The sequence below is a fragment of the Caloenas nicobarica genome, chromosome 8, assembly GCF_036013445.1.
Source record: "Caloenas nicobarica isolate bCalNic1 chromosome 8, bCalNic1.hap1, whole genome shotgun sequence".
Lineage (NCBI taxonomy): Eukaryota > Metazoa > Chordata > Aves > Columbiformes > Columbidae > Caloenas > Caloenas nicobarica.
Window position 1 is genome coordinate 6811693 of NC_088252.1, and position 24335 is coordinate 6836027.

A 24335-nucleotide genomic window follows, 5' to 3' on the forward strand; every position below is an offset into this window, starting at 1 on the left:
CAGGCTCGTAAAAATCTGTTCAGTAAGGCCCATGTATCTTCGTTAGGTTGAACAGCACAGCATTCTAATCAACAAAAAAACCCCCTGTCTTTATACTTCATGAGAACAGAGGCAGAATGTAGCCCTAAATTATGCTGTTACTGTTTATTATTCACGTATCATGAGACTGATGAAGATTTATGGTCCCATTGTGCTAAGTACTGTATAGTGAAATACAGAGAAATAGTGAGACTTAGTACTCCGAGACTTCATAATTTAAAGACAAATTACAAAATGACGATATTATAATTTAAAGACAGTAATGCACAGATGGCGATTGGAGATACAGATAGATTAAGCAACTTGCCGAGGGTCATGCCAGACACATGTGCCAGAGCAGAAAATTGAACTCTCATCTCTGGAGTACCAGCACGGGTTTTTAATTATGCAGGAGAACATTGCATCTCCTCTTTGATTTCTCTAGATGTCATATTTCATAATCTAATAAATAAATTCAAAAAATACAAAAGTTACATAGTAGTACTGGAAGGATTTCCTTTCACCCCTCTTCCTCTGAAGACCTTCATTAACAAAAGAGTTTTACCTACACATACACCCAAATTGTCTGTGTATAGCACAATTGCAGCATTTGCACAGAATCACAGAACAATTTAAGCCAAAAGGTCTTCTGGAGCCATCTAGTTCAACCCCTCGCTCAAAGCAGGACCAACCACAGTAGGTTGCCATAAAGAACAACTGCTGCTCCCATAAAGAATACCGGAAAGGGGCATTTCTTGTCTTTTTCTCCAGCTGACAAAATGGATAACCAGGTCAGCCTGAGTGATGTAACACGCTCAAAATATATCAGTGATAGCAGGATAACACAAGACACCGTGTTGCTGGATATACATGCATCAGCAGATATATTTAGGAATTTAAGTCCTAAACCCTGTCACAGAGTGCATTGGTAACAGTGAAAAATATTTAATTTATGACTGTGACGGAAGATTGCTCCAGTGCAACACAAACAGTAGCAGCAGTGTTACTTATTAAGACAAAACTCAAGCCCCCAGACAGCTGATCCAAGAAAGTGGGAGGAATAATACTGCATTTAAACACAGAGGCTTTCTTTCCTGGTTTACAATTGAAAAGTATCCTGTGTCAGAAGGTATTTGCTCTCTGTTTATTTTAACAAGAGCAAACTTGCAGCTTAAGCTTTGCTTATTTATATTTGCTGGCCCCTGTGAAGATTTACCCATGAAAATTTCATTTTAATTAGTTCTGCAAAAGTGCTATCAACATTTGTTTTAGGTTTTTCCCGACTGTACTGTCCTACAGAGCAGCAAAATCAGTCCCCTCAGTGACAGGCAGCCAACCTGATGCGAAAGGCACCTACATGGTTGTACGAACGCTGGAAGTAAAGCAACAGATCCCGCGCTTTGGACTGGAGTGAGTCGCTGCTCCACTTAGAGAGACTTTTAAAGCCACAATGACTCCCCAAGCACCGCCAGAGCAAAGGTGCATGCTGCATCAACGTGCAGGTATGGCATCATACCCAATTCATGACTTATCCAGTTGCATGACAATGTATGTTTGTGAACACAGGGCACGTGGCCAGACGATGCTCTCATCTATCACACGCCCAGCATGTATCCACCGTGCGCCTACAAAAGTGCGTGTTTTGGGCACAGAACAGACCTGCCATAAGTCGTAGAATCATATAATTGTTTTGGTTGGAAAAGGCCTTTAAGATCGGCAATTCCAACCGCTAACCTAACACTGCCAAGTCCACCACTAAACAATGTCCCCAAGTGCCACATCTACACATCTTTTAAACACCTGCAGGGATAGTGACTCCACCGCTTCCCTGGGCAGCCTGTTCCAATGCCTGACGATCCCTTCCATGGAGAAAATTTTCCTAACATCCAACCTAAACCTCCCCTGGCGCAACCCCAGACCATTTCCTTTCACCCTACCACTTGCTACTTGGCAGAAGAGCCCAACATTCTCTATGCTACAACCTCCTTTCAGGTAGTTGTAGAGAGCGATAGTCAACATGGAGCAGCTGTGAGACTTCATGGAGGGAGAAGCAAAGAGCCACCAGCACACCACGTGCCTGAGGCTCAGCATCAGTGACCTCAACAAGTCCTTTTCTAGCGTGATTTGGCTCATTTCTCATACTCTGCAACTAGGCAAGTAAAACACTTGCCAGGTAAACCTAATCTAAAGAGCCATTTACAGCACTCTGCTTTGCTCTCCCACACCCAATTCCAAGCCTCCATGTCTAACATCACTTTGATCACCTTGCATTAATGTGTCTAATAAGTGCTATCACATATTATCACGCTATATAAATTCTAGCACGCAGAAAAATTTAAGCCACACTTTCCACATCCAAACTTTTCCTGCCCCTAACATCGATGTGTAGCGGACATAATCAAGTTATTGCTTACTACTAACTGATCAAACAAAATCAAATACAACTCTCCAAGACACAGCAAGTCCACGAGACAATGTTCTAAATTAACTTAATGCAAAACCTAAAAAGGGGACAAATGCGTAGACTCACCTGGGGAGACATAACGTGCGACCTGATCACTGGCTCGAGGACAGGACCCCCATGGCAGCACTGGGGAGCAGAGAGGCTCCCCACTCTTGCACCCTGCGCCAGGACTACACTACCCGGGACATTACAGAGATTCATGCATGTATTTGTATAACATCACATCACTTTTTGCTTATCTGGGATTAAATTCACATAGGGAACATGTTAGTGGCAGACAAAAGGCCAACTGGAACACTCCCCTGACCTCCCAACCTCTTCTCCACACCAATCCCCCAAAGCACAAGCAGTCGGACGTTGCTACATCCCACATCACCCAACAGGATGGGGCACGGCCCCGGGGAGCCTGCGGCTGAGTCAACGGGACTCCTACCCACGGGTTCCCATCATTGTGCAGCCCTTCCTCAAACTCACAGCAGATGAGTCTCCAGCTATGGTTTGGCCCTGGAGAGCCTCTCTAATAAAAATACCAGCCTCCTCAACGTGAAAGCCTCTGTGAGACCTCCCACAAACGAAAGGGGAGCGAGAAGAGTTTTTTTGCAGGGCTGGTTTGGTATTCTGTCACAAAGCCAAACAGATGTTTGTAAAATCTCAACTGGTTATACAACTGTTTTAAGATCATGCAGCTGTGCACAGCAAGCAACTGCATCGTGGAGAAGAGCACTGCTCTTTTTCAAGGGACTCTTACATCTAGGGACTAGAGTTTAATAAACTAAACTTCCCATGAGTTATTCAAGCTCTCATTCCAATTTCATGTTTACGGCAGAAGAAACTGCTAAAAAGAGCAAAGTGAAGTGGCTTTTCCAGCTTCATGGTGGAAATCTGCATCCAGATGGGGATCTAGCACCAGACGTCCCTCCTGCCAGACCCGCGTTGTAATTACAGCACCCAATCTCCACCATTCAGCTTATCTGGGGAAACGGCAGGAACGGGCAGGAGGTGCTAATACAGCAGCCCTGCTTTGCCACTCATACAAAATTCACTCTATGCTATGCTTGGCCCTCACTTCACGATCAATTATACAATCAAACCACTGCCCACTTCATTGCAACAACATGGACCGAGAGCAGATAAGATTGAAGTAGCCCCTTTTTATCCATATTTTTAAAATGTAAAATTAATTTCTGATGGTGCTTTTATTATATTTTTATTTATTAACAAAATTTACAACTGGAAGAATTTCTGAACATTCATATTTTAGAAATATGCATGTCTGCTCCAGCTAAAAGGCAACAGACTTGGGTAAAACTAGTGGAAACACTCCAACTAAATTATACAGTATAGTTTTACAATCCTATGAAATACAAGATTTTTTTCAAGCCAAAACTATTTGTCATAGAGTATTTGCATTTTAGTCATATAAAAGATTGACTGTTTGTGTAAGTACTATCGTGTTGCTCCCTGAAACCACAGTAAAACTTTTTTGTTGTTGTTTTCTTCTTTTTTTAATACTTCAGAAGAATGCATGGCAATTTAAAAAATTGTTTTACTCATGTTGCTAGCATAGGAGTTCATAGCAGATGTGTAATTCTGTACTTTTGATTCATGCTGCACGGTATATGAAAAGGCACAAAAAATTAAATTAGTTTTATAATCTCTGTACAGTCAACACAATTGTGATTAATGTATTTCCTAAAACTCAGAGCTAGCACATTGTGAATAACTGTCACAGCACGCAGTCTGCTTATTCAAATCGTAAGAAAGAAAAAGTTTTCCATATCTGAAGAATTCCAAGTAAATCAGGAACATGTTACTGGTCAGAAGTGACCGACCCAGCTCACAGCTCTGTCATGTATAGACAAGCATTTCAAGTGTCTACAGTCTAAAGCTTCATTATTTTTTGCAGAAGGATCTGGCAACAGAGGTAACCCGTTTCCCTGGGAATCAAATGTTACTTAAAGACAGGCTTCCCCTGTCACAGATATAACATATTTTGTGTCGGGATATATACACATCACAGGAGAGGGCGGTCTGTCCTTCATGGGTGAGAGGGGAGAAGAGGAAATTTTCTGCTTTCACAGTTATGAATTTTATTTATTTATTGGTAACTTTGAGGGGAAATGTCCTAATGCAATGGCAGCTACAGCAACTTTGTGCAAAGAAACTACAAAACGTGATGGGATGATCTTCAAGCAACTGCTACGAAGGTTCCTGCGAGCTTTAGGGTCTCCCTTCCCTTGGGCTCTCCCCATCACTGCAGGGCAGTTCTCACAGCTGAAAGCAAGACACTGTCAATCCTCATCACACAGACAGAAAAGCAAGAATGTGACTTTTCCAGGGAGATTTAAAGATGCAGACAGTCTGTGCAGACTTGCGGGTGGTGTGTCTGCCCCACCAAGCTGCCCACGGAACCTTTCCTTCCTTCTCACAGCTGTGCCTGGGAGTCAGGATCTGGAGAAGCACTGAAAAAGATGTCCCAAATCTGACCTGTTACAGGTGGAAACAAAGAGGGACTTGCTTAGGATTTGGAGAAAGACTCAATCTATGCAGAAAGTTCAGAAGGGGCAGATGAAAGTCAGCGTCAAGTGCTCTCCCCAGCTTTACTATCATGGAACCAGAAGTAGCACATCCAGCTGCTTCCCAAATTAACACTCGACTAAGGAGATGCTCTTCCATGGGAAAAGCTAAAAAGATTACTCGACACGTTTGCTACATGCCTGCTGCAGCGCAGAATGTTCAAGGGGTTACGGGAGGACCTCTGCATGTATCGGAGGCAGCTAAAGCCATGCCATGCTGTTGCAGGAGGACAGGGCTCCTCGCTGAAGACAGCTCTCCACGGAGGCTTTTGTTACTGCTTCTCCGAGACAGAGCAACGTGGGCACCTACCATCTCGGAAGCTACTTGCGGGAAAGCAATCCATCACATTAGGAGGTAAAGCATGCCCCGTTACAGAAGTCAGGCAGAGATGGCAGGGCCAACTATGCAGAGCAAAACGCTGTCTTGACACTACCCCCTCCGTAAGGCTTCCTGCCTGCTAGATGTACACAAAAGCACCTCACGGGACCAAGAAAGAAACCCAATATACAGAAATACGTTGCGTTCAGCAGGAACCAGGGTCAGTAAACAGAAATTAAAGCTATTTCCCCCAAGGAAGCCTGCGGATTTTCCACACAATTGGGATGTCTATTTCCCCAGTTTTCCCCTAAAATTGCCAGCCAGTATTTCCAGCTGAATGCTGAAAACGGATATGCCAGCGACACTTGCCAATCGCCCTCGCGCCTACCCTGCTCCTCACTTCTACAGTCCCACAAAACAGGAACAGCCAAGCTGCTGCCAGGAGACCCAAACCACAGCACTGGCCCCAGCCCCACAGTGCAGATACCCGCAGACAGCAGGGTCAGGATTATTGCTCAGACCAACAGCTCTAAGAGGCTGGGGCCATCCTTTCATCCTGCCTTCGCTTTCCATACTGTGCCTAATGCAATTTGATGCTGCAATAAAAACAGATGCTATTTAACCCCCCTCCCTCATCCGATGAGCAGCAGTGGGTAGGATGAGAGCTTGTGCTCCACTGCTGCTGATGGGCAGGTGCTCCATGGCCTCTGTTTTCATTTATCATTGTTGTAACCTATGAGGAAAATGAAGCCTCTGACTCTAAACACACATTTTCGATAATCAAGTTAGCAGTTCCCTCTCTGCCTTTGGTTAGGTCAAAGCACACTTAATTATTCGAGATTACCCAGAGGAATATATCTATCTGGTCCCCTCAGTGTGAGACAACTGTACTGAAAGAACATTAAACCAATTGTTTCACAATCCCTGCCAAAAGCCAAGCATCTATCAAATGCATCGGTGTATCCCGAGATTGACTGACATGTGTTCTTAAACAAAGCAGGGCACTTACAGGGCAAGAAGAGAAGAAGGAGAGACGAGGTGAGCTCTACAGTTTCACACAGCGGTGGTGGTGGGTGTCTCCAGCTATACATGCATGGAAATTTTTTCTGAAAATATCAGGCTTTTGCTTCACCAACAAAAGAAGCTGTTGAAATAGTTTTGTCAGACACAGCCGATAAGGATAATTATGTGGTGAGAGCTTAGTCATCCGTATCGCGGTGACAGAAAGGCAGATTCTCTTAAAAATAATGTCAATACCACGAAACTCCCGAGGCTGCCTGAGCGCAGAGCGCTCCAGCTCCAGCCCAGCCCGGGGTGACAGCCGGGCCGGGCCGGGGCCCGCCGCCAGAGGGCGCCCGTTTTTCTCCAAAAACCCCATTTCCACCCCAGTTCTGCGCGGACACGTTCTGCAGCCACCAACCAACCAACCAAAGAATAAAATATGTAAATTTCTATGGAGATTTTAAGCTAAACAGAAATGGAGATACACAGTTCAGGCATGGCCGGCTCTAACGTTCGCACTCATACACTTGCCAGATGGAGGAAAAGGCCCAGTTCCCTGTGTTTTGCCTCAGCCGAAATAGCACTCGAAACCCAGCAGGCTACAGAGGCCATTCCAATTTGCCCCTAACGAATTCATTAGCATAGACGGGTTGATATTGCATTTGGGAGTTCACCACATAGTAGCTAACCTTGAGAAATCCCATCTGCCTTGAGTAACTACAAACCAAATATAACAAGCACTTCAAAAAGTGCTGGAGCAACAGAGTGTCCCCTTTCAATTAAGGGCCAAAGATCTTTCCTTGGGAGTGGAGAAGCCCCAGATTTCGTGTTTCATACCACAGATGCAGGTTTGCCCATCTTTGCATTTCTGCAACTACCAGAAGTTAAAACGCCCTCCGGTTCTGGGTTTCATCACCCTCTTCACACTCCGAGAGACTCATTCAAGTCCCATCCTGTAGCCAGACCTGTTCTCTGCTTAGCTACCACTCCTCCAAATGGCTCTAACGCAGGCACTTGATAATGTTTTCATTACAAATCCAAATTATGCAGCCTAAAAGGACCAAAAGGTTAAAAAAAGAGTTGTTCTGACTCCTTTCAGCTAAGGAATCAGGGAAGCATACTGTGAGATATGTGACGGGATGAGCAGCAACATGGCCTACCTAAGCCCTGCTGGCTTTTTCCTGTGCCCTCCTCTTCTTTCGCTGTGTTACATCCATCACCCATGTCAACAAGCCCAACCTAGCAGCAAGCCAAGTCTAGTAAGGATTAATCTTGGGAATAAAAACAAGGCAAAAGCCTAGCCCAAACAGGGAGCAAGGGCAAAATGCATCCACATCAAATCACAACTCTCAAGTCTTCTCTGTCACATTAGAGAACTACTTCTGCTCGAGACACTGCAGAGCAGTCACCTATCCAACGGTAATCCTGAGACGCTGCAAGTCAGTGGAGAAATCCCCAGGGCGCAATATTTTTTGCTATAGGGTCACTGTTTCATCCCAAACCAAGCAGACTGGCCCTTAGCACAGACACAAAGAACTACACCTAGAGCAGAGCACCTCTCTCCCTCGGTCACCACGATGGGGTGACAGCGTGTGGGTAGCAAGAGTGGGGGAAAGTAGGAACTGAGGCTTGCTACCTCTGGAAGACTCGAGAGGAAACAAAAGAACTGGAAACCCTCCCACTGTTTTCCCATAATTTGTAGCAATTGCAGAATGGGTTGCAGGTCACCCAGCCGGTGAGCAGGAACACTCTCCAACACACAGGAAAACTTTGCTCAAGTTAGGATGACTTATGGAAGCGCAAGTGTAACGACTTTCTCAAAAGCAAGGGGTAGGGAGCATTTCCCCCCGTGTTAGAAACTTTATTCTAGGCAGATCTTCACTGGAGACCCTGCGTGCACATCTGTCTGTCCGGATTACTAATACCAGAAGATGCTTCTTTCATGTTTGGGAGTTTTGCCATTGACTTCAAAGTAGTGAGATAAAACACCTTGCGTATTCCCTAAACATGCTTGATAACAGCACCCAACACATTTAAAGTGCTTAGACATGTTAAAGGCATTGTATGACATTAGCAAAAAAACAGGAACCCCTGTCAAGGTGGTTCATGAGAAATCGGGTAAGCCAAGACTCTATCCCGAATGAGATGCTTATCTATTAGCCAGCTAATAGCTGTGTGACTGCGTCTCTAACTGATTGGTACAGTCATAAGCAGGGACTACCTTATGCTGAGCCGTGGAGACTTTATATTACTCATAATCCTCTTAAATCATGACAGAGAATACAGATTAGAAGGTGTAAACCGTGCAATAAGTGTTCTAAAACCAACATAAACACAGCCATCTCAGCCTGAGTCAGAGCCTGCATCACGGGCGCTTACTACACACCTTTTGAAGTCAGGTTCTGAGGGTGCAAGCAACGCATGGTTTGGCTCCTGCTGCCGGGCTGGTGCGACAGCAACACACACCAAGCAGCGCCTGAAGCCAGTTCAACGCTGACAGGAGCAAGGTCAGCCCAGCATGGCAGCACCGCTGCGGGGACAAGACCCTGGGGCTGGGAAATTATTTTCCCCTTTGCTTCAGGGCAAGCAATGGAAAGAGAAGAAACAGCAAGATCCTCCTAGAGAGGGAGAAAGTGAAGGGGTTTTGCCCCCAGAGGACTCAGAACTAAGACAAAAACATGGTTCTTGGGGTAGTTCTTGAACCTCTCTGACAACATGGAGAAGGCTACCACCAGGAAACCTCTGCATGGGTCCAACTGGAGCCACCACTGAACCGTCTTCATCAGCCCTTCTTCGCTTAGCTAAGAGTTGTTCTATGTTGATGTATATGCGTTTACAGGTATCAATCAGGAGTACTTGACAAGGCTCCGCACTGATTACAATCCCCGTGGTCAGCAAGCTGTTGAAACCAGCCTTAAGCAACGATTGAGTACTTTGAAAAAATGTGGAATTATCAACTGCACGATCCTGTACTTACTACATGTGGGGATACTGCAGGACAGTCTCAAGACTTTTCTTTTTGGAGACAACAAAACTGGCATCAACTTCTGCACTAACCTTCACAACTGCTAAAAAGCACACACTATATACAAAACTATATTTTATTAGGAACATTTCCGAGGTTAGTATTATGGTACATCAGTGTTTTAACTGTACTGGGTTAGTGTTACAGCAATAGAAAAGGGCATTCCTGAATATATATCAGTCAGAAGGTACGCGTGATAATTACCAATGAAAATCATTAAGTCAGTTAGCTGTTTTAAATACCAGGCTAATAATATCAGCAGCAGGTTTATGTGTGGAACCTTCTTCCCCCAAGCACTTCTTCATCTTATTTTCCATGCGGTATTTCTCAAGTTTTTATAGCATTTATCTATAGAGTTTCCCTGTTTACAATAACAGCCAGAGATGCCCAGTGTGATACTATAATTTTAACTGCTGTTGCTTAAGGCTGCCAGCGTACATGCTTGTAGCAACAAACAGTAGGAAACAAAACACGTGGTTCCTAGAAATCTTTGTGTTCTCTGTCACTTTTTGAATCTCAGCAATTTGTAGGCACAAGATGTTTCACTGACTAGCAACCTGCGACACACGATACTTGTAACTGCAGTTCACGAGATCCTGAATGGCTGTCCCTGTAGTACTATCCCCACACACAATGCTGTAGCCATCTCCACGAGTATTTGTAAACATCTAGTCTTCCGAGAACCTTCCACTTGCAATATGACTGCCAACGCATTTATATTTGTAATAATTAGATGTAAACTTATAAAAAGCCACTTTCTTGCTCAACCGAATTACTGTTCTATTAATAGCGATGTTCAGATGATTTTGAAATTCCCCACTGTTTAACTTCAAGGACTGCTCATTTTATTTTAGAAATTTACTCTTGGTTGCAACTTGACAAAGAAACTATTAACTTATTCACATTTATGAGATATGTATATGGTTCAGCCTTTTCCATTCATGGGTCAGACAATGAATTGGTTTTCCTGGAAAACTACACAATGAAATATTCAACATAAGGCATTCTGTAGCTTAGATGTGAACTACAAACTGCAATTTTACTGGGATGTCCCTGTAGGTTGGCTTTGGCACGTACGCCTGCATGTTTTATGCTTTGTCTGAAGGAGGAAGATCCCACAAGTGAGGAGAAAGCTCTCCGATATGGGTCACAAGTTGGTGTATCAAAACTTACATGAGAATTAAAAAAAAAAAAATACAGTACCTCAACATATTTCCCCTAAGATTTTAGATTAAAAAAAAAAAAAACAAACACAAAACCCCAAACAGAACAAAACAAACAAAAACCCCAAACAAGCAAAGAAAACCACCCACCAAAAGAGACTTTGAATACTCTTTGGTATTTCAGTGTTTTTTCTGCAAAGAGAAGAAAATCAGCCAAGATTTGTCCAAAACCAGAATGAAGGCAAGCAGACACACTCTGTGTAGGCTGCTCAGGTTTCCTCTACGCTTTACACAATTGACACAGGGGCATTTTACTCCTGCTTCATTTTTAACTGACAAATACCATTTACAGGTTTGTTTCCCATCCAAAAGAAGATTAATAAAAATCAATTCTTCTCATAACCTTATAGCATCTTCCAGCGCTGACACCAAAACCCACTACAGTTCGATTATCCTCATTTCTCAACCGAAACGCTGAAACCGTTTCAATTCAAGTGAAAAGAAACAAGACAATGAAAAAAAAAAAAAAAAAAAGAAAGAAAACCACCCCTGAACACTTGGTGCGATCACCCCCTCCCTCACAGCTTCGTTCGCATCGCCACCGCTGCAGCGATCCCCTTGCAGCCCGGGCAGCGGGTACCAGGGGTGCTGCAAGGGGAGAGGGAGTGCCCGGCCCTCGGGGAAACCTCTCGGGTCCGACTTCCACGACCCGTTACAAACTCCAGCAGCCGGCGGCGGGCGCACCCCCCGCCCTGCCCGCCCCGCGGCACCGCCGAGCCGAGCCCGGAGAAGCCCCGCACCGCAGCGGCCCCGCACGTTCGGCCGCCTCCCCACCGCGCTCCGCGGGACTCACCGGAGATCTCGGCCTGGGGCACGCCGCTGAGGCTGAAGCCCTTGGCCCCATACAGCTGCCGGACCTCGGCGCAGCTCCTCGCCTTGCTGCCGCTGTCACCGCGGATCGGGGCGGAGGCGACACACAGCAGCCAAAATCCCCACGGGAAGAAACGCATCCTTCTCCGCTGGCCCCGCCACCTGCCGTGCGAAGGGCAAAGCCAAGGTCCCGCGGCGGGGAGGCGGCCGGGCTCGGCGGGGCGGCGCGGTGCCGGGCGGCGCGGGTCCGGGGCGCGGCCCCCCGCTCCCCGGGCAGCCCCGGCGGGACGGCGCGCAGCGGGCGGCAGGCGGGTGAACTCCGGCTCTCAGGCGCTGCCGCTGCCCGCGGCGTGCGGGGAAAGGCGCCGGGGAGTTCAATCCGGGCGCCGCCGCGGCTCGGCGGAGGGGGGGGGCAGAGATCCAAGTTTGGCCGGGCCGCTTCAAAGCCCCGGAGCGTGACCGCGTAGAGGGCTTTTGTTCTTAGCGCGGCTGCATCCCCGGGCAGTCCCGCCGCGATGCTGCCGGCTGCGGCGCCGCCGGGCCGGGCGGAGCGGGGCACGGGCTGCGGGGCTGCTCCCGCGGCGGGGCTGGGCTGGACTCGGCGGCTCGGTCCGTGCGTGCGCCGGCACCGCTCCACCTGCGCGCCGAGCCGGGCGGCGGGGAGGCTCCCGAGCGAGGCAGGGCTTCCCCCGCCGGACGTGGCATCACGCCGCCCGGCGCCAATCCCGCGCAGGGCGCAGCCCCCCGCCCCGGGCCCCGGCTCCGCCCCCGCCCCGCAGCGCCGCCGCCCGCCGGCCCGGCCCCGGGCCCCGCCGAGGGCGGCGTAAGTGCGGGCGCAGCGGGCAGAGCCGCTGTCCCGGCCGGAGCATCGCCCGCTCGCCTGTGCCACGGGAGGGCCCGGCGGCAGCGCCGACAGCCCCTGCCCGGGCAGGTTCCAAACCAGCCGTAGGGCACCGCAGCGGGGGCACTCGGAGAGTCGCACGCCGTCTTTCGGGAAGGACATAGCAAAAACGGGCAATAAACGCATCTTTGACGGTGTCGCGATCCCAGTTTCCCCGGGTTCGGTGGGGACGCAACTACATAGAAAACTTAACTTACAAACGACTTAGCCAGACCGTCAACGTGCTTCCTACTTAACCGAGAGCCTGGGAATTCCAGCAAGGTCCTGGGAAGGCTAAAAGTGCCCGATGTGGGAAGAGAGCTGATTTTCAACTACAGCTCAGCTTCAACTCAGCTTCGGAGTTCTTAAAGCAGCTCCACCAGCCGTGTTTCAGACTGCTTCCTGCAGAACTGAGCATCTGTGATCACCTGTGCATCAAGGCAATGCCTGAGTGTTTCCTCCCAGGGAGCTCTCAGGCTGTTGGCCAGTATCTAGCACATTTCACAACATATAGAGGACCCAAATATCACTCCTCTGTGTCTTCTGAGAGCAGTTGTTTCCCATGGAAAAAGGAGCAGGAACCTGCCTGCGCTTCGGCTGAAGCACTTGTGTAAGTTTACACCTCAGACATCAGAAACCCCACCAGCACAGTGGTCTCCAAAAAATACAGCAAAAATTATCAGATATTGTACCTTTTGAAAGAGTCACACAGACATGCACAAATACATGGGAAAGTTGGGTCATTCATCTTGCAGCTTCAGAACCGCTTGTTCTGCTGAGGAATGAGTAAGGGAGAAGTAAGTGACAGCAAAGTAATAGCCCAAGGGAGGAGAAGGATGGCTGTAGGGACAAGTTGTTGCTTTCCTATGAAATCACCTAATGATTTCCTATGAAATCTTCCTAATTAAAGTCATCTATGAGATACGACAGAGCAGATTAAGAGGATCTATAACAACTGCAAAGACAGGGAGAATTTTGTTGTGAAGATCATAACTAAGGTGACACGTCATTGCCACCAAAAGTTAAAATACAGTCAGATACACCCCATATACCCCAAATCTTTTTTTGTTTGTTTGTTTGTTTTAAAAAAACAAACAGATGACATTGGTCTTTCGCTGCATCTCTCAGTGATGCAGTGTTTAGAAACCCAAGGCTTACAGATTCCCCAGAACTTGGTACCCCTCAGTTTGGAGCTTGTCTTGTGCGCTTTCTGGAGCATGGAAATGGGTCTTGTTCCTGGAAATACGTGGAAAAAAAATCTGCCATGGATGACCCACCCTGTTTTTAAAAAGGACCTGTTTTGTAAATGCAAGAGAACCACATGTGTAACAGGTTACCCAAGTACATTATGTAGTACAATGTTATTTCAGCCCTTACTCCCAAGTATTTATTCTAACTTTATGGCCATAACCCTTTCCCCACTCCAGGCTTTGAACACATCATTTGGAGACTATGTCAGAGATCTCATCCAATTAATACAACTACAATAACAACAGAAAATCAGTACCAGAGGAATCCATATGAGAATATATACTGCCTATGGGAAGACCAGACCTCAGTTCCTCCTCCGGAAAAATCAGAGAGGGAAAATCAAATACTTACAGACACACAGTTAACAAACACTCTCACTTGGGTCTGTTGAGGGGAGTGAACTCCAGGAATGCAGACTCCAAAGAGAACAAGTACTTGATAGAGAAGGCAGAGTCATAAACCTCTTATCTGGTCTGCTACAAAATGACACGGGATGACACAGTGGACCAAAGTAGTACCTAAATTTCTCTTTGTGTTCTCAAAACCTGGGGCTGGATACTTGCTGCTGTTGTACAGAGGGCTTGCTTCCAGCTCTGCTTGAAGCGACCTTGGGGAAGTTCTCTATGAGCTATGGCCGCACCCCAAGGTTGCAGCACGAAGCCCTCCACAATTATACAGCTGCTGAAGTGCATCGAAATATTAACTGCTGATAAGAACTGGGACTGAAACTCTCAGGTTTTGGCATTGTGAACCATCCCCTGAGCTACAGATCATTTCACAGACCAGAGTATTTCCCTTCTTCATATAACTCTCACTTCTCCAAGCTGGGTGACAACAGTGCCTGCGGCAGGGACTAAAGTCATGTCACTCCTGATAAAATCCTGAGAGACCACAGCACACTCTGCTTATTCACGTGCACTCTGCTATTCCCACACTGAAACCCCAGGCTACCAGCTGCCAGCACAGATCCCACTGCTGGCTCCCAAGCCCATTTCAGGAGCTGGAACTGGAAGTTCTGCCACAAACCTCTGTGATTAAGTGACCACCATCAGGTCACTTACCTCCTAAATAGGGATTAGAGCGCTTCTTATCTGACCACCTGCCTGTGAGATGCTCACATACTATAATAATGAGAAGCTTATAAGTAGACAAATTAAAAATAAACCCAAGCTGATATAAGCTCTTCAACACAAAAGCTATCTGCAAGTATATACAAGATCCAATCCTGAGCAAACAAATCTTAAATTATGAGACACATCTATTTGTTTTGCTGTGAAATTTGTATGCACATGCAGGATCTGGGCCAGGTACATTTTAAGCAAATTGAAATAAACATCTTCAAAGTGCCACGATTAAAATGTATTCTTGGCATCCATTATAAATTTGATGTCTTCTGTGTGTATTTGAGGACCAGATCCACTTTCTGAACATTCTCAGTTAAAAGAATGAAGCTTGGCAAAAAGTGAGCAAAAGATTGTCCAGCGACTGGTGGAAAGAGCTAGAACTGGGGGAGGTAAGAAAAAGCACAGTAAAACACAAAGATGAGTAGATAAAATGCAGAGGAAGAGAAAAGCACACAAGCACACAGCCAGACAGCAAGATAGTCAGAGGAGGACAGAAAATCCATCCTGCTATGGAGATCACCTCTTGACAGTCTCGACAAAAAGCGCTGCCCACTGAAAAGCTGATCCAAGCATTATGAAGCAGCAAGAATGATGAAGAGCCGCCAAATCATCTGGCTCAAGTGGGGAAAGCTACTCTTAAAAAAAAAAGCGAACAGAGTTATTGTACAACCTCAACTTTCACAGGGATATCTCGTTTCTCTAGCGCTTTCCAAAAGTTTCGCAACACAGTGAACATCTCTCTCCTCTCTTTTTCATATTGATGCAAATCAGGAATTGTACAAGCAGCGAAACAATCATACCCATCAGACCTCCAGCTGGTTCCAAAATGGACCTATGCTGAGTTTACAGCAACCTGGAATCTGACAGCAGAACCAGAGCAGCAAAAACCCCAAATAACCTTATCAAATTGCATTGTATGCCACATAAAAAGAATAGGGCATTCCCACTGTCATTCAGTGGTGTTTCTGCCTTTTCACTATGCGTCAGAGTTCGCATAGAACAGGGAGCGGGGAGGGAAAGGAGATGGGCAAAGCCCAATTGCCTCTCTCTCTCAGCAATGTCACGTACTGAAACCCTCGGCACCTTTCCCGTAGCCAGTTTTATGCTACTTTTGATTCTGTGGAAACATCAGAAAATCTGGCACCTTTAGATTAAACATCTCCATCAAAGTAGGAGTATCACAGTACCTTTTCTGCCTATTTCTTTTAATCTCTGCCAGATCTGCCTCCTACAGGACTCATGAAAGCTCTCGCCCTGCTCCCTGCCCCCCAAAATTGCTGCTGTTCAGCAGAAGCTAGACGTGTGTTTTGCTGAATCAAATCTAATTAAGTTATTCAGAGGATTTACTAGATTACACCTTGCTATCTACAGCTCCGCCTCCCCTCTGCACACATTGCCCCGTGAAGCTTTTCTGACATGCGCAGGAAGCACGTGTCTGGTTGTTTTGGTCACCCAAAATATCGGATCAGTCCCTTTGAATGGCTGGGACATCTATGTACAACTGACAAATCCAGCTTGATATAATTGACTTCAGAAGAAGCCATTTGCCTTACAGAAATGCTAAGACTTGTTGGGATTTGTGTGTCCAGATTAATCAATCAAGAACATCATTCAAAAGATATACAGAGTTGGGGGATCCTTCCCAGGTCTCAAGAGAGCCGGGTTCGTCCCAGGGCACGGACAACCCCAGTTCTGGCTGCTGAGGCAGAGGAAGGGCGGCTGCACCGAGGAGATGTGCAGCTGTGTACACCAAGGCTCGGCCAACCCGCTTTTCGACCCTTTGGTGGAACAGACCAGTTCCTTTTAACTGCAATGCTTAATTCCCCTGTGTGTGGCTGGTACTCTGCAGAGGGAGATTATGAACAACTCAGTTTCAGACAGAGAATCTGGCTAACACATGCAATTGTCACAGTGCTATATTTTGAATAGAACAACTGAATTTTACAGCGGTGACTTAAAGGAATGTATTGCTTTAATGACCTCTTACAAATAACTCCACCCTGCAGGACTGTACTTGTATTATATTATATACGAGTCAGAGATTGCCCAGCAGAAAGAAGTCTTAAAGGCCAAAAAAAATTTAAAAATGCCATGAACTCATTAGAGAAACTGCTACTAATTACGTCTGCCCCAGGAAGTACATTTCATCCTTTCTGGACATGACTTTCAAAGCTTTTCCCACTCCCAGCTCCCCAAAACATATGCAACAGTGAACAAAGAATATGGACATGGCACTGAATCTGTCTTACGTTAGATAAGCAGAGCTTAGCTTGATGTGATGAAATGGCTTAAAATTGGCCCCAAAATTACTAGGTTAGAAACGTATCATTTCAGCATGCCACTATAGTGGTTTGTAGAAGATTTCTCCTACCTCTTGCAAAAGTCACAATCGGACAACTTCCTCTTATCATTCAGAGGTTATATCCAGAACCTGACTGTTTTTGAAAAGGATTTTGCAAGTAAAAATTTCCCCTTGTTCTCACTGTCTCTGGGCATTGGCTTAAGAAAAACGCATGTAGGAACACACTCTGTTCCTATGAACAATGGCTCAACAGCGCATTCCTGAGCATCAGTCCAAGGCACGCAGTAGCGGGACAGACATCCCGGGCTTCTGCGAGGGAAAAAAAATAGTTACAGCCGTGAAGAAAGCAATGTGTGGAGTCGCAATACAGGCATCTGGCAACACTAATAGAACTTCTCGGCTTACACTTTATCCTCAGCTGTTGCTACATTAAACACTACAGACTAAAGCACTTAGATGAATTAATACAATTATCTTGCGTGCTGCTCGAGTGTTTATTTTCCCCTCACATCCAGTCAGGTACAACATAACCTGTCGCTGTAGAGAAACTGACTGTGAAGAAACACTGAGAACACTGCGCTGGGAAGCACGAACACCTTCCCTTTCCAGCAGAGGCTTTCACACTCCGGCTTCGTGCTGCACAAGTCACCGGGTGCTGAGCGGGTGTCACCGGTGGTGGGGACAGGCTGGGGTGACAGCCCAGCTCACTGTAGGACGGCTAACACGACTGTTCGGCGGCCACGCACACACAGAGGAGAAAACCTGACGTGGAGCTTGGAAACACACTCTTCCCGTGCCTTTTTCTCCGCGTTGTTAGTAAGATAATTACTAGGTGACACATGCTTTCTGATGTGTGTCCAGTTACCTCAGAAGCAAAGCTGGCATACAAGTAGAGTTACATCTAGAACGGACTTAGGCCAGCGTGTTTTTCATGTTAAGATCTACGTATTTTGCAACACAAAGACGGTGTATGAACCTGCTATGGCTACATGAATTTAAAGGTGCTCAAAGACCAAGCCCTCAGAAGATGGTGTGGTGCCAGTGAAGGCAAACCACCTTATCCTGGCTGACGATTCAGCACCCTCATAATCCAGCATCCTCGTGTAATGTTACTGCCTCTCTGGGTACTGTTTCTTTGGTCAGCACCACATAAACATCCAGTGTTGGATTTTTCAAGATGCCAGACGACACAAACCCATCTTCTTAAGATTAAAAATAGAGCTCTTAATCTGATTTCATTTCCTCAACCTGCTAGAAACCAGGGAGCATGAATACAAGGAGATGCAGAGACTAGGTGTTAGAAGTGATAGAACTCACCAGGATATTCTTTCTTAAAGCATTTTCTGTTTGTTGGCTGGTTTGTTTTCACAGTGCTACATTTGAGCATAGCCTTGAAAATAAATTGTTTGCAACAGCTATGTATTTTTACATCACATATACAGTTTTGCCTTAGGCAGGACTTTTCTTCTGTGACTAAAGGAGCAAAGCTTAGTTCCTTTGCCTCTATTGTAGGAGATGGAAGGGACATGGCTTTTTCAAGCTTTTTAAATAGAAGTTGGTAGACTAGGGGATCCTGCATCACACTTTCAAATCTTCCTTGCTGCCTTACAAAAGCTAAGCAGTTAGGTGCAATGACTCACTCACACTGACGTTTTGGGGAGAGAATGATGCCTTTTATAATAACATTGATATTCTCCCATTGATGTCTCAACACTGGCTAATTTAGAAAAGAAACATGTAGTGCAAGGTTGAAAGGTCACAGGCCAGCCAAAGAACTCATGAGATCATGGGACCATGAAAGAGGCTCTGGCTTTAAAATAAAATAGCCTTTTTTCTTTTTGTTTCTTTTTTTAGGTTTTTTTTTTTAATTTATTTTTTTAAGGAACAGACAAACTTTTCTGAAAGGCCAGGAATTTAATCTGAACTCTTCTTTCACATATTGTACAAATAAAAAACTACCCTGCAGAACTACTTGGGGCGGGGTCAGTAGAGTTTCTCTCCACAGGTCACTTTAATCTATATTGGGTAGAGAAAGAGAAGGAAGGACACACATTTACTTTTAGAAAGCTGCCAGACCTGTTTGAGCTCTGATGTTACCATTGTCAAGCCAACACCCTTCTTAGATTATTCTCCCAACAGTCTGCAATGCCTCTGCAGTCGAGTGAGTGTGAAATTAAATTATGAAATATTAGATTATTTGTGGCTGTTGTGTTCTGCTCTATCCACACTGTTCCTTTTCCCAGTCTCCTGATTTTTTTCCTGTCAGAGCTAAAGGAAAAGATTAAAAAAGCAGTTCACAATGTAATACGTTTACTTCCATGATGTTCTCTAGACTGCTGTTTGCACCTCAACAGATTTTAACACAGATTCAGGTTTGAGACTAAAATCAGAGCCAGATTTTCTGGCTTTGAGTCCTTTTAGTGACTGCTAACCTACAAAGCGTTCTTCTCCCCATCCCCAAAAAGAGGACACTTATCAGTTTCTTCCCAATATTAGGTGTATATAAAAACAGTCTGATGGAGACTGTCTTTCAGATTCCAAATGAAACGGAGCATTCTTTCCTTTATAAAGGAACCTGAAAATGTTAATGTTGGATTTAGAGATAGATTTGCAAAACCACAAAAGGTCTAATGTGTTGTGTTCCTTCTTCCCTCCAGTGCAACAGCAGCTAAAAAATATTATTTGTTGATGCAATATATATAAACCATATATCTTTAGCATGAGAATTTGTTATTAAACCAAAGCAATTAGGCACTGAGTGCCTTCATAACTATAGCTGCTCAAACTGAAAAAGACAAAGTGCTTTCCTAATGGAACATGCAATTGATAAGAGAAGAAATTATTCTTTCATAGCTCACATCTTCAGAATTTAAGAAAATAAATACTAGCTCCTACAATGAAGCATTTTACTTTAGCCTTGCTGTCCTCCTAAATTTTCATAGTAAAATGCTTCATTTCTGTGCTTTCTTGGCTCTTGTTTTTGTCATATTAACAAGGTTCATAAACTCTAAGGTAACCAAGTCTAAGGCACCTGTAAAAACTTACTGACCAGTGAGAATAATTTACTTTTGGGGCATATTCAAAAAACACTAGTAGAAACTGCGTGCATTTGCTTACACCAAGTGAGGACTTGTACTGGATACCAGTGTGCCCATAGAGTTCTCTGCTTGGAAGAAGACTGATTCAGTGTCAAAACAGAGCTATGTGCAGCCTCTAACTGCCTGTCCTTCCTAGCTCCAGCCTGGTGGAGACAGGAGACTCTCTTGACGTACAACACACAATCATCTCCGTTAAGAAGCTCATGATGTACTCGCCTGTAAAGAATTGTAACCTGCCTTCCACTGTGATGTCCTTTTTCAGGTTAACCCCAGTAGGCAGTTAAGCACCACACTGTTGCAAAACCAGTTCACAGCCAGAAGTACTCATTTTTTTTTTTTTTTCCCAGGGAGAATGCTGTAATCCATTCATTTGAAAGACAGAATAAAGTTCAAGGCTCTTTTATCATATCCTGCTTACAGTGCCTCCCCATATTTCAGAGTTATTTCAGTTAGTTACTTGCACAAAGAGTGTGGCAAACAAATTAATCCCAAACCATCCCAGTCCACGCAGCATCTGCTACGAACATCACTCTAAAAGATCTCCATTTTCACTCCTATGGTCCTCCACTACATGAACTGAGTGTGCTGATAACCCTGCAGTGAACCCTTAAGCCCTCACACGCTATGGGCTCTATTAGCAAGTCTGTGTCACTAGCATCAGCCTGATAGCTCAAGTTCAATTACCAAAGCTAGTATCAGAATTTAGAGTTGTTCATTTAACAGGGGCTGTTGCTCCCATGTCCTCAAGGCAGACAAAAGTTGACCCATCTATGGCTGCCACAGGTTTGATTGGTCACAAGGTGAAAACACTGTGCAGTGTGTCCACAATGGCCTTCTTGGGTATCAAAGCACAGCAGAGTCTGTTAAGTCCTTATAAATTATACCGCTATACTATCTAACCTTCTTATGTAGGCTCGGACAATTTCCTCCCTCCTCCCATTGCTCATTTTCCACGGCTCACAAATGTCTGTTTCACACAAACAAGAAAAATGAGCTGGCAAACATCCTGCCCATAACTCAGTTTTAAGGCAGAGAAATACAATTTTCCCCAAATCTTTCCTTCCTAATGTTTTGTGAAATGAACTGTTCAAAACTATCTATTGAGAAGGAGCTGAAAATCCTTCCCTCCAAATAGCAGCATAATAAATGTACTCTTTGCTCTTCAAGAGATGCAGCATAGCCCACAAGAGAAAGTCCTCTTTTTCTTCATTTACGGGTTTTGGTTAAGTGTTCTGTTCATATGGATTTGGAGGTTTTGATGTCATCCTTTTAACTGTTGCTTTTGTATATGAAAAGCAAAATCGGAGGTAGCTAAATGCAGAGAAAACTGCAAAATTATCTTTGTTAGCTCAGCAGGGATGGCTGGAATCTCTTTTCTCAAACTCCCCTTAACATCAATGGGAATTTTACATGGTTATTAAGCACAAATCTCACTGTCGGCTGGAGAGATCCAGAGGCACAAGAGTGCTGGAAGCTCGGAGGGCATGAGTTGGAAGCACTGCTACATGCTCTTCACTATACATCCACTGGTGGCCACTGTCAAAGACAGCCCTTTGGTCTGACCCATTCTCACATACACTTTACAGAGTCTCAATTTACTAATCTGGTTATCTGAAACTGTTTAAAGTTACAGTTCCATAAACAACAGCATTAAGAACTCGGGTGACTCGCAGCGAGGCTCTGTGCACACGTGGGTGCCTGAGCAGCAGGTTGGTTTCCCGGGATGAAGCAGCTCAGCTCCAAGGAGCCGGGACACACGGGGCGGTGGTGTTGAGGACAGATTCCCGGGAACATCTGGGCAGCTTCAGCTCTCGTGGCAGGCCAGAGAAGGATGCTTGTGGGATGTGATACTTGGGAATACATTTGGGGCAGTAACAGATAAAAGAAAAAACCTCTGAGGTATCTTAATGTCTTTGGCGCAGCTCCCCTTCCCAAACTGATATTTTGTTTGTATGACACACACGCAGTGATGCCAGCAAAGAACACAAGTTACACATATCCAAGGAAGTTCATAAAAACACAATTCAACCATCACGATGGTACCCCTTAGCACATCTGTGCAAACCCTCCAATAACGCTGTGTATTCTCTTTTCTCCTGTACTCCCTGCATCTCCCTGCTTTCCCTGCTGCTGGTTTTGCTCTTTACCCAGCTAGAGGGGCTGCTGTTAGGATGCTCTTTCTCCTATTTAGGCAGATTGCTTTGCCTTTCTAATGTTCCTCATGATCCTGTCAGTCCAGGGAGCGTGAGGCTCAGAAGAGGAACTGAACTCGCATCATCCTAAGAGTAATCACAAAAACTGAGCTGGAGGAGCTTTCACTTGCCTTATTTTGTATTCACTCAGCAGTGACCCACAGCCATGAAGAGGTTTTGTTTGTGAGCAATAAGCAAGCAAGCCAGGAACTCACCTCAGAACTTGCTATGCAGGACTGCTTGCAGCCGTAGCTCTGGCTCAATGATTCAACAATTCTTTTGATTGACAGGGTTGATAGAAGGTCTTAAGGGCCCTCCTGCAAATCAAAATCAAAAGAAAATAAATCCAGATATGAAGGTGCCCTGTATCTTTCTAAAGCTTCTCTTAGTTGAGAACTAAGCTCATCTACTTTTAATTTCATATAATAAGAAAGTACGGACTTACCTTAGTAAGAACATGGCAAATATTAATTAAGTACTAGAAATTAAAAAGAACGATAATAGCTAGCAAGAAGGATAAGTCTTAAGAGTTTGGGTTTATACTGTATGAGGCTGAAAAAAAAATAATAACCAGAAAACATGGAAATCAAAAGCAGTACTTGTTAATTGGCAAGTATTGGAAGCAGCAGGATAATGAGAAATGTCCACTTTTCACCTGTGACAATGGAGACAGCTCCTTCCTAGAATTAAATCTCTGGTCTTTCTGTACATGGTCCCATTAGACTGGGTCACTAACAACATCACTAGGTTAGATCACTTAGTTTATCATATGCAAGTATAGAATTGTGCCTTAATGTACTGAGGGTTCTCCGCTAAACCATGTGACGTTTGCGAACTGATGGTTATAAGCTGACCTCATGGAGCTGGAACACCCATACCTAAGAAACTCACGGAAAAAGTTGAAATTCTATCCTTATTGTTCCTACACAGGCAGAATTTCAGTGGGGACACCTCATTTCTGCATCTGTGGCTTCCTTTTCAGCTGGGCTCAAGCAGTAAAGAGCAACTGAGGATCTGCATCACACTTCTGGTTTCAGGCAGAAACTTATTTTATTAGGAGGACAGAGACAAACAAACTATAAGTAAAACTGCATAAAAGCTTTACAAATCAGTGTTTTAAAAACTTAACTTTTCATCTATATGCTGCTCTTCTCTCTGCCATGGCGCTTTATCTCAGCAGAGACACAGGCAGTCTGTATTCTTTTAACCTCAGCAGGCTGTCACTGGTCTTTGATACAGCAGCTGTCTCATAGCTACCACTCGATTTCAATTAAACCAGGCTATATTTAGGGTGAAAATAGGGCTATTTTAAACCGCCATACCTGCCAACTTTTATTCACTCTCAGCAGTAGTTATTTTATTTGATGTTTCTGGTTTTAAGCTGTGGCATCCATAAAATTTAAAAAGATACCAGAAACTGTGACGTATTTTACATTCACATCACCCAAAAATCTATCATTAAAAGCAGCACTTCTCCAGAGAAGAACACACTTCAAGATGATAAATATCAAAATGCTCTCTACTCATAGTCAGGGTTGCTAGCACAGACTTGCCATGGTGGAGCAATACAAACCATCCTCAGCTGCCAAGAAAAATTGAACTCCAGACATTTTTCACTATTGCAAACAATGTTAGTGCTTCCATGGCAAGAAATGGCATGTGGGTTGTCAGCATAACACTTCTGTGTTGTCAGATACAACGTGCTTGTCTTAGGAACAGATTATGTGATTTGGGGTAAAATAGTTATGTCTCCTCATGTTTTCGGTTCAAATGGTTCTCTCTGTCCTCCTCCTCTATCGACACAGCATCGTTCATATTTCATCAGCAGATAAACATGTAAAAGCCCCATTAACAGACTGACCAAAACCCCTACCCTCCAAAATACAGTAGTATTCAACCTGTAGTCAGCATGCTCCACTAATGTTCATTAAACTTCTGTTATACGCACACACATACGTAAACGCTTACATGCACGCACACGCTGTGATGCTAACCTGGCATGGAGAGCGCACGTCTCTTCTAAAGCATGTGAAGAACGCATATTTTTAGAT

At 44.9% G+C, this 24335-nt stretch overlaps 1 protein-coding gene across 1 annotated transcript in view; it reads right to left on the bottom strand.

The window, feature by feature from the left end:
• Positions 1–12089, bottom strand: part of GPC1 (glypican 1) — a 204968-nt gene extending 192879 nt beyond the window's left edge. The window contains exon 1 of the mRNA XM_065640101.1: positions 11421–12089. Coding sequence (XP_065496173.1) covers positions 11421–11577 — 157 coding nt within the window. The 5' untranslated portion in view covers positions 11578–12089. The remainder of the gene's footprint in view (positions 1–11420) is intronic.
• Positions 12090–24335: the final 12246 nt, after the last annotated feature.